The following is a 14,536-nucleotide window of genomic DNA, read 5'->3' on the forward strand; positions in this document are numbered from 1 at the left end:
ACTGGGAGTAAGTAATTTTGGACAGTATGGACGAATCTGCCTGTATCTTGTATTGATTTTGAAATATAGTGAATAGAATCACAGTTTGCAAGCCCTCTATCTTTCAGGATCTGTAAGATATGTAATGTTTTTAACTTCACTCAGCTGCATCATATATCGTTCGAGCAAATTTATTGTATTACAGCAGCCAAATTCTGATGAAATATGACATATGCAGAACCAGTACATTCATGAATCTAAATTAGTGAATGTGCTTAATGTGCAGTTCTTCAATATATCAAGATTAAAAATAGAAAGAATAATAGTTGACTGGGCCCACCTTGTATGATTTCACAAAATCTTACAGGTTCCTTCCAATTTACAAACCTTTATCAGCAATACCAGAAACTCTCTATCCTGACATCAATGTGTCAGGTGCATGTGGAACATGACAAGTTTTTTATGCACTATTCCCAGAAGGACTGAAACACCAGATTGATGCATAGTGTGGATGGAGCAAACCCTCACCTCATTCACCCATTCCAAAAGTCAAACCAATACATGGTCCCAGACAATGGACACACCAGATACTAGTTGGATGACCTTTACATTAAATGCTTCTGTAGCTTTACACCAGAGTTGTGCATTGCATTCAAGATATCTTTATTAAGATATCTTGAATACAATTATCCTTTAGTCTTTCCATTTAGTCTTTCCATTTTTCACTGAATTTCCACACATTGGTTGCCAGCAGAGTCAGGACACTGTTATTCTTCAACTCCCCATGAGCAATGCCACAGGAGGTCATCCAAGTTTATATTGGAATTTAGTAATTGTCCATACATTCCTCACATTTAAAAAAAAATGCCAGTACAAGTGTCACTGGGGCTTCGTGGACTGGACAGCATTGTCTTACAGACTACATGTGTATTTTATTCACTTACCCATTGCTGCTCAGACATGGTTCATGAAATACTTGTCATTCATCATGTCTCTGCAGGATACACCAATACAATTTTTCATATGCAATAGCTGGTTTTGTCTAAGTTGTTTGTGAAATATCTCCTCATCTGTGCCAATTTTCCATTTGGGAAAAATGAGCCAGTATTTTGTTGCTTTTTAATAATGGGGAGCAACAAGATTTCACTGCATGAGAAAACAAGATGCTGCTGTATTAACTAATGTACCCTGAACCAATTATAAGGAAGTAAAGTGACCCATTCCCATCTTGGGTTCTTAAGTAAGGCACAGTGTTGGTGATCTGATGATCCGAAAGAATGCCTCCAGCAGGAATGCCAAGATAGTCGTGTAGTTCCTTATGGAAGAAGAGAATTGTTGCATTATATTGGCTTCTTCCATTCTATCAGATGACTTAAAGAGAGAGCACACATGATGTAACACTTAGTGCCAGTGGATCATGGAGCTACCCTTACCTCCCCAAATCCTAAATTGCATGGAATTAATTGTATAAAAACGTTCTTTTTCTATGACAGCTGCCATGAAGATAAAGAAATGGGTTCATGAATTGGAATGACAAGTTTGAATGCATCTCTTCACCATACACATTTTTCTGATCTTTCTCTTTAGACTTTGGTGCCTGGATTCCATTATGTTTAGTCTTTGTGTGTTGAACATTATATTTCCCTTGGTCCCTGTGCAACCTTCTCCAGATTTTACCTTGTATCTGCAGTTCCTGGAGGACTCCTGTTCCTATCCAGGCCAGGGTTATTGAGGTCAGTTCTATCATTGCTGCTCAGGATTTAATTTGGAACCATTCTGACCTGTGTGTCTCACTGGACAAAAATGAAATTGTTAGGATATGAAAACAAAAAAAAATGCTCATGCAAGAAAACAAAAACACAAAGTGCTCGAAAAACTCAGTAATTCAGGCCGTATCCATGGAAATGTTTTGGGTTTGTTAGCCTTTATTGGAACATTAATGGAGTGTAGATGATTTCTATTTCAGTACAATCTGATATCAGCCCTTGGTTTACAATAACTTACTGACTCTTTTTACTGAAGTACTTTTTTCTGTGACAGACACGATACATCTTTCGGGTCTGTTAGTTTTGTTACCTGGTCTGTGATTATAATGACTGATCATCAGAAAGTTTTAACTCCATCAGTCAGTGAAAATAGCCAATTAAACACCCACTGCCCCATGACCATTTTAACAGTACCATTTGCTTAAGTGGTTGAGACTCCTGAGTGACTTCATGCTTCATGAAAACAATCTCAGCTGCTGCAGTCCCCAGTGCCCTCTCTCCCCATATTTCCCCTCACATTCGCTTGTCCCCCCGACTGCCCTGTGAAGAATATACCCCTGAGCAATCCTGTAATCCAAGCAGTTGCCTCCAAGTTCCAGCATCAGATGGACAGCTTGCTACACAAGTATTAATGCAGCCCCATCATCACAGCCTGTGGCTGTACCAGTCTGTCCTCCAGATAGAGTCATAGAGAGAGACAATGTTACTCCGGAATCGTAGAGAGATGCAACATGGAAATTGGTCCTTCAGCCCTCCGAGTCCATGCCAGCCACCAACCACCCATTTACACCAATCTTGCACTAATCCTGTTTTTTATTCTCCCCACATTCTTATATCAATTCATCCCAGATTCTACTACCCACCTGCACACACAGGGCAATTTACAGCAGCTAATTTACCCACCAAACTGCACATCTTTGGGATGTGGGAAGAAACCGCAGCACCCGGAGGGGACCCACGCGGTCGCAGGGAGAATATGCAGACTCCACATAGGCAGCACCAGAGGTCAGGATTGAACCCGCGTCTCTGGCACTGTGAGGCAGCGGCTCTGCCAACTGCGCCACTGTGCCACCCCAAATCTTCCAGAGCTGTCCACGCAGCATCATGAAATGCTCTTGTGTTGCTGCAAAGTGCAAGTGCTGAGTAGATTTGTGGTTTACATCTGCATTATAAAATGTGTGTAGATCAAGGTAAGTAAATACTCTTTATTTTAACCTGCCACATAATTTAGATTCAAATGCACGGTTCTCACCTGCAGACAAAAAAAATATTCTGAAGGGAAGACCTTCTCAATTTAATGAGCTGCAGAGTCAGTTTTAACTACAGAGGTCAACAACTCTTAATTCCTGGATCTCCAGTTGCATTTTGAGACACCTTTGCATCCTGGAGCATTCTCATTGGTCTCATTAAAGAACTGTACTTTGGATCAGATTGAGGGCTCATCTGGAGCCACCTGTTCTGAGAAAACCCAACAGATCTACTCGTGGGAGCACGGAGCTGGCGGTGATTGCTATCATCTGGGGCTGGAAGTGCTCAGATGGAAAACAGTAATCTCCAGGAACCTATAAAGTGAGTGTTGATAATCTTTCATATTTAATGAGGTACTAATCATGGTGGAAAGCAGAAGCCTGGATTTTGCTGGTAAATTCCAAAGAGTCCAGGATTTCCGTGCACGTGAAATCAAATGCAGAGGTCCTGTACTTATGGTTGCAACATTGTGCGTAGTGTCAATCTAGACACTCTGGAGCTCAGTCTTACCTAGATTGCACAGCACTTACATAGAAGGATCAGTTCCCAAGTCCTGTGGCAAGTTAGACCTGATGCATGAACCCTTCCCCATAGATTTCAGTGAGGAATCTACCAGTCAATAGATTTTTAGATAATAAGAGAATCGGGGGATATGGGGTTAGTGCTGAAAGTGGCACTGTGGGTAGAGGTCTGCTGTTATCTTATGGAAAAACACAGCAGGCAGTCGGGACCAAATGATCTGTTCTTGTTTTTGTTTATTATGGTCCACAGAGAAAGCAACCAAGGGGAAAGCAATTCGCTCTTAATTATTTTTGTGTACCATTCTTAAGTATTTTCACTCATTGTTTTGAAAAGTTACTCTATTTTTAATCATTTTTATATGTGACAGATATTTCGAAGCACTCACAGTTTTGGGGCTTTGCCAGCTGTCAATGCTTTGAGGGATGTTTTGTAGGCAGGGCTTCAGTGCACCTTTGGAGGCCTCGCCACCTCTCAGGCCACAGCACAGAATTCAGGGGTTCTGGGGCACCAAGGTAGGCCCTCTGCAAGATCTGGCCCACTTTTGTTTGTGCAAATGAAAAATAATCCAATTTTTTTAGCTTAAGCAAAACAAAATGGGACACCTTTGCATTTTGGAGCATCCTCATTGGCTTTGTTGAAGAGCTTTGCATTGGATTATCCAGGGGTCTGATCTGGAGCTACCTTCTTTGAGAAAACCCTTCTGGCCTTTCGTACAGAAGCACAGAGCTTGGTGGTGGTTTTATTCTTGGGCTGCATTATTTATCCTTAACCTTGTGCCATGCTCATATTCACTCCTGCCTATCCAATCACAGGGCACATTCAACTAAAGTTTTCCTTCTCACCCTTGCGCATTTAGATCCTGCCCTTTGGAAAATATTATGTTAATGGATTTGCATTGACTGCTTCGAACTCCGCCTATCTTTCCGACTTTTCTGTTGCCTTTATGCTGCTTGACCGCATCCATTTCTTTGATGAGACATTCACCAGTTAAACAGTCAGAAGACTGAATTCATTTCTTTCAGTTCCGTCAAATAAACTGGACTCCCTGCACTGATGCTCTCTCCAACCCCTTCTGCTGTTTGGCCGAACCCGGCGGGCAAAGACCACAAGTGTCCTGTTCACACACGTGTCCTCTGCGTGACAGGTGATTGTTACCGTTGTCTCTAGAATAAGTCCACTACTTAAAGCTTTCTGCTGCTGGAGCCCCCGTGGGCTGCAACAGTTCAGGAGGTGGCTCACCACCACCTGCTGAGGGCAGTTAGGGAGGGGCAATAAAAGTTAGCTTTTCTAGACACCTGCATCTCAAAAAAAAATGAATACCTAAATACATGTGCTTTGACTACCAGACAGTGTTTTCTTTGCTAGCCTACTCTCCGCCTGATACATTCTTACATATGCCTCCCCATCATTCTGCACCATGTATGACTGACAGTGCTTCTTGATCCCTTAATGTCTTCATTAATTATTGTCTTGCCATTCCCTTTTGTTTTGTAGCCAAGCCTGTCTCCCAAGCTGCGATTTCTCTTAGCCTCTTGCGCGTTCACCCTTCTTTCACCCCCGTAACTGTTGGCTCCATCTTTAAGCACCTTGGACCCATCCTCTGGCATTTCCTGCTGAATCCCCTCTGCCTTTCCATCCCTTGCTGCTCTTTTAAGATCATACTTAAACCTTGTACCTTTGTCAAAGCAGCAACCATTTTTGGGAGCTCCACATGAGTTGTCTGTTTGGTGTTGAATTGCAGCTAATTTAGTGCTTCGTAGCCACACTTTCCAGGAGGTGATTAAAGCTACCTAGTCTCAATCTGGGCAGAATATGTGTTTTTTTTAAAAAAAAATGATTTCAGGCTAGATATAGACACACATCTCAAAGTTAAAAAGATGGTTTGCACTAAATCCAGTGTGCCATCTGACTTCTTTTTCCCTGGCGTTTTTAGTATTAAAAAATATTATTAAAAAAGAAATGATCCTTTGATTTATTCTGGTTGTGTTGGGTCTCTGCTTTAAATGGAAACTGGATTTCAATTCGAAGCTCTGTTGATCCAACTCTAGAACGGGAGAAAAATACTTATTGTGGTTTGCTTTTAATAATTTTTCTTTGAATAATCTGATCTACAGTTCAGAGTTTTTACTGACAACATTTTGGTATTCCTCAATGGGGAAGAAGTCATGTGTAATAGGTCTTGGCAGCAGTAATTCCCAGTGCTATTAACTGCCAGAACTCTGAAACACAGCCAAAAAATGTATCCATTTGTATCAGAATGTTACAACATGTAAAGTTTTCATCCTCTCAAAGATTAAAGGGGTATTGTCTGTGTTCATAACACTGACACACTTCAAATGTGAATGTTTCCATTTTGAGGGTCAGACTTGCAGATAGCTTTGATATAACTGAATTTCATATTGATGAGAAAAAATATACTTTTTAAAAAAAACTTTAGTCCTTTCAAGCCCTTGTTGCTTCAGGCTATTTTATTGCAATAAGCTTGTTTTGCTGAGGATTGTTTTGATTTCATATTGTTATTTTTGAAGTGCACCATTTCAATTTGAAGAAGTGATTTAGTACACATTGCATCATTGAAATAAATTATAATGTAAAGTGAGAAAGCTGCTTAATTGGATCGAGTCATCTCATTGAAATAACTGTATACTGGAATAATATTAAATTGCACAGCCACAATAGGCCCAACCATCCTTTCTTATGACATTAGAGTTCGTTCAGCCCATCGAGTGTATGCCACCTCTTAGAGCATTCCCATTAGTCCCATTTCCTCCTCCCACTATTTCCTTGTAATCAGTTATCTCTCTCTCTCTCTCTCTCTCTCTCTCTCTCTCTCTCTCAAATACTAATCAATTCCCCTCTTACCACCCACTTACATGAGGAGTAATTTATACTAGCCAATTAACCCATCAATAAGCACGTCATTGGGATGTGGGATGAAACCAGAGCACCCAGGGAAAACCTGCGCAGTCACAGGGACAACATGCAAACTCCAGACAGACAGCGGTCAGGATTGAACTTGAGTCACTGGGGCTATGCGACAGCAGCACTAACTGCTGCATCACTGTGCTGCCCGCAATTTACTGCACTGCTGTTGACGCTGTACCAGCTGGATCCTTTGGGAATCTGTATCCCTTGGTGGTATGTTACACAGAGCATTGTTGATCCTGTGCTTTTCTGATCTCCTGCTTATACTATGTACCTCAGGCACGGTCTTGAAACAGCTTTGTTTGAAAACACTGCCGAGAAGCTCCTTTGGATGCTTCTCTAAGTTCAAGGTGCTGGATAAATGCTCGTGGTTGCAATATGCTTGAATCTTCCTGCCAAATTTCTTGGCTCCCATTTATTTACCTGCACAGTTTAAATGTTGAAATGAAGTACTGTATATAATTTTATTTTAAAGAAAGCACATTGTATTCTTTCTCCATTCTTTGTGTCTTTGAAGCCCAACCTTACATTTGGAGGTTGCGCTCCCATTCAGAAACTTGGCTCTGGGTAGGCTGATAAATGGCTTCACTTGTCAGCTTTCAGTGAAATAAAGCCCATGTTTTATGATTAACACGGCCTTGTCTTTGCCAGCACTAGGTCAATCTTTGATAATGCTATTTCAGCATCAAAAATGGAAATACTACTGCTCACTCCCCTATAAGATAACAGGAGGGGTTCTCTCTGTTAACTGCATTCCAAGCTCCTGCTGTAATTTCGCAACTAATTTATAGAGTAAATTATTTTTGTCAGACAAAGTAAGATTTATACACAAATGAAGGATGTTTAACTTTAACCCTTTTTGTGTTGGAGGGATGAACACCAAATATCCTGAAATTGTTACACAAGTGCATAAAGGCAAACTTATGATTGTGTTTGGAAGCAGCAGAAATAAAAGTACATGGATTGTGACAGATTTATTAATACTTTTGTTGTTGCTCAGCAGCGCATCGATTTGCAGTCAGGAATATCTCTAGCCGAGCAATTCCAGTACAATTACAGCACTGACAGAAACCTGACAATATCGTTCATTGTTCAGTTGTACCCTATTCGCAAAAAAAGCAGGACAAGTCCAGTCTAGCAAATTCCTACCCAATCAGTGGACTTTCGATCATCAGCAAAGTCTTGGAAGGTGTTGCCAATGGTGCTGTCAAGTGATACTTAGTCACAAATAACCCTCTCACTAGTACACAGTGTAGGCTTTTCCCAGGATCACTTGGGCTCCAGACTCTTCACAGCCTTTGTCCAAACATGGCTGTTAACATGTGCTCTTAACACAGACAGCGTTTGACTGAGAGCGGCATCAAAGAGCACCAGAAAAACTGAAGTCAGTGGGCGTCAGAGAATACATTCCAATGGTTGAAGGCATGCCTCCCATAACTGAAGATGGTTGTTGGAATTCAATCATCATGGGCCCAGGGCATCTCTGCAGGAGTTCCTCAGGCAGTCCCCTAGGCCCAACCATCTTCAGCTGTTTAACCAATGACCTTACCTCAGTAATAAATGGCTGATGATTGCATAATGGTCATTTCCATTCTCAACTCCTCAACAGATGGAGTAGTCAGTGTCTGTAAGCAGCAAGACCTAGACAACTTTCAGGCACAGACTGATAAGTGGCAATTAACATTTGCACCACAGAAGTGCCATGTATTGACCATCTCCAACAAGAGTGAGTCTTACCAACTCCATTAGAAATTTAGTGGCATTACCATCACCAACTTTGGCAGCTCTGGCCGATTGCTGACTAGAAACTACAGGACCAGCTACTTAAGTACTGTCGCAACAGGGCATGTTAGCAAGTGATTCACCTCCTTCCACTTTTAAGCCTTTCAATCGTCTAACGGGTCCAAGTCCAGATGAGAAGAAACTTGACCATATCCAGGACAAAGTTTCCAATTTGTTTGGCACCCTATCCACGCTAAACATTAATTCCCTCGGCTATTGTGCCAACTCCAAAATGTACTGCAGCTACTTAACCAGGCTACTCTGACAGTGCCACCCAAACCCCCAACCTCTACCGCCAAAAAGGACAATGGCGGCCCTTGCAGGTGCTTCCCCCAAGTCACACGCCATCCTGAGGTAGCACTTTCTGTTCCTGCTTATATCCCTCCAGCAGCTGCCTCCCATCTTCACACTCCCCTCCCCCCACCTTTCTCCATCTGTTTCTTTTCTCCTTTTTGCTCTCTCTCTCTCTTTGTCAGCCTCCATCTATCATTCACCTGCCACTGTCTTCCAACTCCACCCCCACTCACCTCCCCCACCTCCCTGTCACCTTACACCCCTCCTCAGTCCACCAGTCACCCCGGAACCCTTCCTCACCACTCCCCTTCTCCTCTTTATACTGGCCATCTTGCCTCTCCACTCTCAGTCCTGATGCTGGGTTTTGACCCAAAACGTCGACAATTCCTTTCCTCCCACAGATGCTGCTCGACATGCTGAGTTCTTCCAGCAGATTGTTTGTTGCTCCCAACTTGCAAATATATTGTTTTCTCTTTATCAATGCTTTTTTAAATCCTGGACATCCTGGCATTTTAGGAGGATCTTCACCAGGGGAAAAAAAAAGCAATTCATAAAGTCAGATTGCCACCAACCTTTCAGGATCAATTTGGGGTGGGTGATAAATCCTGGTCTTCCCAGCAGTGCTCAGATCCTGAAAAATGAATAAAAAGTGGCAGTAAATGCTGGAACCACTCAGCACGTCAGGCAGCATCTATGGAAAGAGAAACAGTTTACATTTCAGATCAAAAACACTTAATCAGACCTGGGAAACTGGTAAATTGTTTTCTCTCTTTTCCAGTTATGACAAAGTGTCTTTGATCTGAAACATTGACAGTCTCTCTTTCCACAAATGCTGCCTTTGAGTGAGCCCTTGATTGTTTCAAGCATTTTCTGCCTTTGTCACAGATCTATAGTTTTTTTAAATTTCAAAATTAAAAAAAAACACTTGTTTCTATATGGCACCTGAAAAATTGTTGTTATCTGCTGGCTTGATTTGATTTTAATTACTAAAGTGAACCTTTTAAATTCACCCTACCTAAGATTTTTCAGCGGTTATAATGTGGGGTAGAACAAGCCCAATTTTGTCATCTTATAATATTTTTCCATCCAAGCCTTCTAGGTCACTGCTTTGTTTTTATTTAAAAGCCACTCGTTGGCCTCAATAATAGTTGATTGTTGATGGATCGCAAGCTATAGTGTGAAAATTGTTAATGCTGATTTTTTTTTCCCCCTATGATTTTATGAATTGCTATTAGCATTAAATTTGTAATTTTGGCTTCTTCTACAGTGTCTAGTATTTGTCCTTTGTGTACAGCCAGCAATGAAAACCATACTCCAGAGAGTCGTCGCAATTTCTATCACATTATCATGTTCCAACTACCTGACAGAAATATGGGCTTTTGTAATGATTTATTATAATGTAGTATGAATAAACATTAAAATTCAAAGAATTTTTCACAACCCTAATATTTTTTGTGCATTTTATCTTGCACACAACTTGCATTTGCATTTCAAGGAGATTCAAAAGCATGTATATTATCCAAATAGCTGTTTCATGTTCGAAGTTATTTGATGCATGGGAGTGTCCTTATCATTTAGATCATCTCTAGATTATTTATAGACCATTTTACAGCCTCTAAATTAAAACTTTCCTGTTTTAGTTTATTTCTCCATTTCTATAACATATTAAACATGAAGTATTTCATTGGTGTACAAAAAGTATCAATTTGCAATTTTACCTTTTCCAAAGCATACAACCAAGTTATTAAATTCCTTAATTTCTCCACTCCCCAACACCTTTTTCAGTCAACACATCAGTTTGTTAATCAGCATGAATATATCTAACAATGTTTGTCAATATTAATAGATTGACTATAAATATAACTTGCTCCCATTACATTTCAGAAGAAAATTCTGTATTGTATACTCTGAAAAGAGCACAGATCTGGAATATGAAAGTAGTTCTACACAATCCATTTAAATGTTAATTAGTTTTCTTCCAGGAAACTTTTGTGGATAGGTTTGCATTCATGTATTTAAACCTTCATAGCATCTCATACATTTGCTTTTGAATGTTTGCAATAAAAAATTTAAATAATCTGTTGTTGTTGTTGTTGTTGTCATCGAGGTATTATAGTATAGAAGGGAGCTGTTCAACCTATCGAGTTTATACCAGCTGTCTGCAGACCAATACACTTCGTTCCATTCCCCCACTCTATGCAGTCTCCTTTTGAAACCATTGATTATCTTTGCTTTCACCCTATATGTAGAAAGTTCCAGTTCATCGTCACTTGGTGTGCTTTTGTTTAATTCCTTAAATCCATCCTGTATATTTTGCCCAAAGCCTTTCTCATTTCTTCATATGCGCTTGCATGTTCTTATTTGACTTAAGAAGGCAGCAATATAACAGTTCATTGGATCTTGATGAGTTTCTGTCTGTCAAGCAAATTTGTTATACAGAACTTAAGCTAGCAGGAGCTAGTATGTGCAGTAGTTGCTAAGCCTTCGAGTGAGTAGATAATAACATAGTTGTGACTGTTAAAATAACCTGTAATGTTCACACTTTTTCTGTGAGGGTTGTTTTACCTTCCTCAGTGCTTCACGGGTGTGCTCTGGTCTATCTTTTTCTTAAGGCTTTAGCTGTCTTGTCCAATTTGAATCAGAGACTGAGAAATAGGTATCAAAAAATGGCTTGAGCCAAGCAAATTTAAATGCCAACTGTTAAGCTAAAAAAAGATCTATACAGTAATTGAGCCACAAGGCTGTCAAAGGGGATTTTCTATAGGGTAAGTGCTGGTTCCCATGGCAGTGGGCTGCATCAATTCTCTGATGTTTCACCAAGAGGTACATTGTGTGAACCTGGGAAGTGACTGTTGAATTTTTTTTAACTGTTCGTGCTCCAGCTATGCGGATAAATTCTGTTCCCTTCTAATTTCAAGATGTTTGTATTTCAGTCGGTGCTGTGATCATTTGCTCAAACAATTAACTGATTTCAATAACTGATTCAGTATCCAAATGCAGATTTAATATGATAGTTCAAGAACAGAGCACACTTGCTTACATGTAATTGCATGGGTCGTTATTTAATTAATAGAAATTAGAGCAGAGCAGTAAGTAATTTGCTTTCTGCCAACTTGACTATAATTCATTTTTTTCGAAATGAAGTTAGCTTCGATCATTTTGTATATATTTTTCAGAAATGCAAAATTTCTGTTTCACACAAGTTTAAATAAAATCCTCCAAGCTTTCACCTTTATTCTGTTGACCATTTCTTTGACAAAATGGAATATATAATCCAGCACCTTGATGTGTTCTTTTATTAACATTGGTCAAGTTCATTGTCAGTCTTTTGGGGGGGAGAAAACAGCATTAGAAATATAAATGCTGTGAATTGTTAAGAAGGAAATTGTGTATTTGAATAATATTCCTATAAATGTTTAATTTCAGGGAGAGCCAATTACATTTTGTGAAGAGAGTTATGTGGCCCATCGATCCAGCACTATCAAACACTTCCTTCAAAATGCTGTGCAACTTCAGCTCTTCAAGCAGGTAAAGTTAAAACCAAGGTTTGTCTGTTGCAATGTGGAAAAGCTGGGGAAAGAAAATATACTTGGAGAGGAAAATCCTGCACTGGGACCAACTCAAATGGTTCCGAGTTTGGCCAATGTTGACACAGGGGGCTGAAAACCCTTATTCTGTGCCATACATTTATCTTGATCAATGCAGGTATGCTTCAATGTGGGCCAGAGAAATGCTGAAACTGTGCAAAAAAAAAAGAGACTTTTTTGTACTTCAAATGCTAAAGCTGTAAAGAAAGAACAGAACAACGTAGGGCTTTGTTCCCCAGAAATGATAATGCTGAGTGTTGACCTGTAGGGATCTTCAAAATTATGATGAAAGGTGACTGCCAAGGTTTGGGGAGGATGCTTCCACTTCTAGGGAGGGGTCTTAAGTATGATATTCACAAATAAATCCAATAGGGATTTCAAAAGAAATTTTTTTGCCCAGAGTGTGGTTAAAATTTGGAGCACAGAGTAGTTGAGGCAATTAGTCTGTAAGAAGAAGTTAGATAAATGCTCAAGGGAGAAATTCTTGAAGAATGAGATGAAGTTGGGTTGGACAAGGCTCAAGTGGAGCATAAGCACTGTCTTGGGAAGTGGTGGGTGTGTGGAGATCACATCACTATGCAGAGAGACACTGGGACTTGGCAGCACTTGTGGGTGGAATGTGAAGTTTGGCTCACTGCTACATCTCTGGCATCTGTCAGTACTGAGGAGAGTGAGGGGGCATAAACCTCATAGCATTTGGTGGGTGGATGGAGCGTCACCTGTCTACCGCAATTGGTTGGTAAGCTTTCAAACCATCTCTGAAAAATATTACATTTGAATTGTCATTGTTTCCTCAAGTCATGTTCCTCTGCATATTCTCCTTCTCTGAATTACTCTCAACTTGAGCTTTCTGGAGTGCATAACAATATTTACAATTCAAATGGCAAGTAAAACTCCTTTAGTCATATCAGTCTGTCGATACTTTTTTCTCTCAAAGGATCTAAAACACTCCACGTAAGTTTTACTTGCATAATAATAAAGCACAAAGAAACCATTTGACCCATTGTCTCTCGGCTGAACCTTTGGTAGAGTATCTAATTAATCTCTCTTCCTCACATTTTCTTCACAGTCCTTATTATATTTTTGTTCCTTATCCAAACTTTTGCAAGTTATCATCGAACCTGCTTCCACCACCCTTTCACCAAAATCACAACTCACTACAGTTGTTCCTCATGTACCCTGGTTCAATACAAATCACTGAATCTTAATCTTCTGCATATTGTACCTTTTGCCACTTCAGGCAGTTTCTTCCTATTTCCTCTGTCAAAAATAGTTCATCAGTATCAAATCTCTTCCAAATGTTCTCTGGAGCAAAGGGAGCAATCTTTACCTCTCCACTTAACTGAGACCCCTCAACAAACAGAATATTCTAGCTGGTCTAATTCTCATGTGTTGATATTTTTTTAAAATTAGAAGCTTTTAAGTTTCTCTAAGATTACATAAAAATTAATTTTAAAAGATTATCAATGTTGGAGCAAATCATTCTATTATCCGGATATCCTGATGCACATTTCTATCCATCAATGGTGCTGCTTTGGCACTTGAGAGGAAGTGTGGAGGACAGGTGGGAGAAGAGAAGGCAACGGTCAAGGCAATGGTCATGCTGATGCTGAGGACCTAATTGCTAACTCTGATATTTGTCTGTGTTGTTGAGCCACTTTAAGAAAAAAAAATTGCCCTCCACAAAATCCACAACTCTGTTCATGAACACTCCCTTTTTACGTTCTTGAATCAACTCTTACTCGGAGTTTCAGAATCATTATTTGGCCAAACAGTTTTTCAACACTTTTCAAAAGTTGCTCTTCAGATCTGAGTTCTTGCACGTTTGCTAACTGATTATCAACTGCAATAACAAATGAGTATTTTCCTCATTTTTGACAGGGAAATATGTATTATTGGTTCTGAGTAAGCTGTTGTACAACATCTGTTTAGACATCGATAATTTGTTTCGTCTTGTTGCAAGCTGATGTGGTTCAGTAGTATGAGGAGAATGACAATGAATCAAGTGCTATCTTATGGCAGAAGAATTTCTTGAGTTTTTGGTGCGATAGCAGCCAGCATTTCAAAGACATTTCTGCTCTGTGGTAGCTCAGTTGTCTTTATCTTATTCTGCTCAACATGAAATCCAATAAAATACTACTGATCTGACCATGAACCAAGGCCTTTCTTCTTGGAAAAGAGCCCATTCAGAATAAATAGGACTTTGTCCAATAAAGTTATAGAATATCTGCCTGGTTTCTATCATTTGTAACCCATTTTCTTCTGCCGTTGTTTTGATTTGCAGGAATTTAGCTTGCTTCATATCAGTGGCTGTACTGGCAGCTTCGGGTTACCAATGACTGCAATACTTCTACAGTCGGTATTAGCAGTCCATTAAACATTTAGCTTCTATTCAAGTCTTTGGGATTTGGGAGATTTTACTCTGTCTTTGTT

General features: G+C 39.9%; 1 protein-coding gene across 2 annotated transcripts in view; it reads left to right on the forward strand.

The window, feature by feature from the left end:
• Positions 1 to 14,536, forward strand: part of dennd1b (DENN/MADD domain containing 1B) — a 239,983-nt gene that overhangs the window by 186,156 nt on the left and 39,291 nt on the right. For both annotated transcript variants that reach the window (XM_052012640.1, XM_052012641.1), the window contains one exon: positions 11,943 to 12,044. In XM_052012640.1, the coding sequence (XP_051868600.1) occupies positions 11,943 to 12,044 (102 nt within the window). The remainder of the gene's footprint in view (positions 1 to 11,942; positions 12,045 to 14,536) is intronic.

Source organism: Pristis pectinata, chromosome 3 (genome assembly GCF_009764475.1).
Source record: "Pristis pectinata isolate sPriPec2 chromosome 3, sPriPec2.1.pri, whole genome shotgun sequence".
NCBI lineage: Eukaryota > Metazoa > Chordata > Chondrichthyes > Rhinopristiformes > Pristidae > Pristis > Pristis pectinata.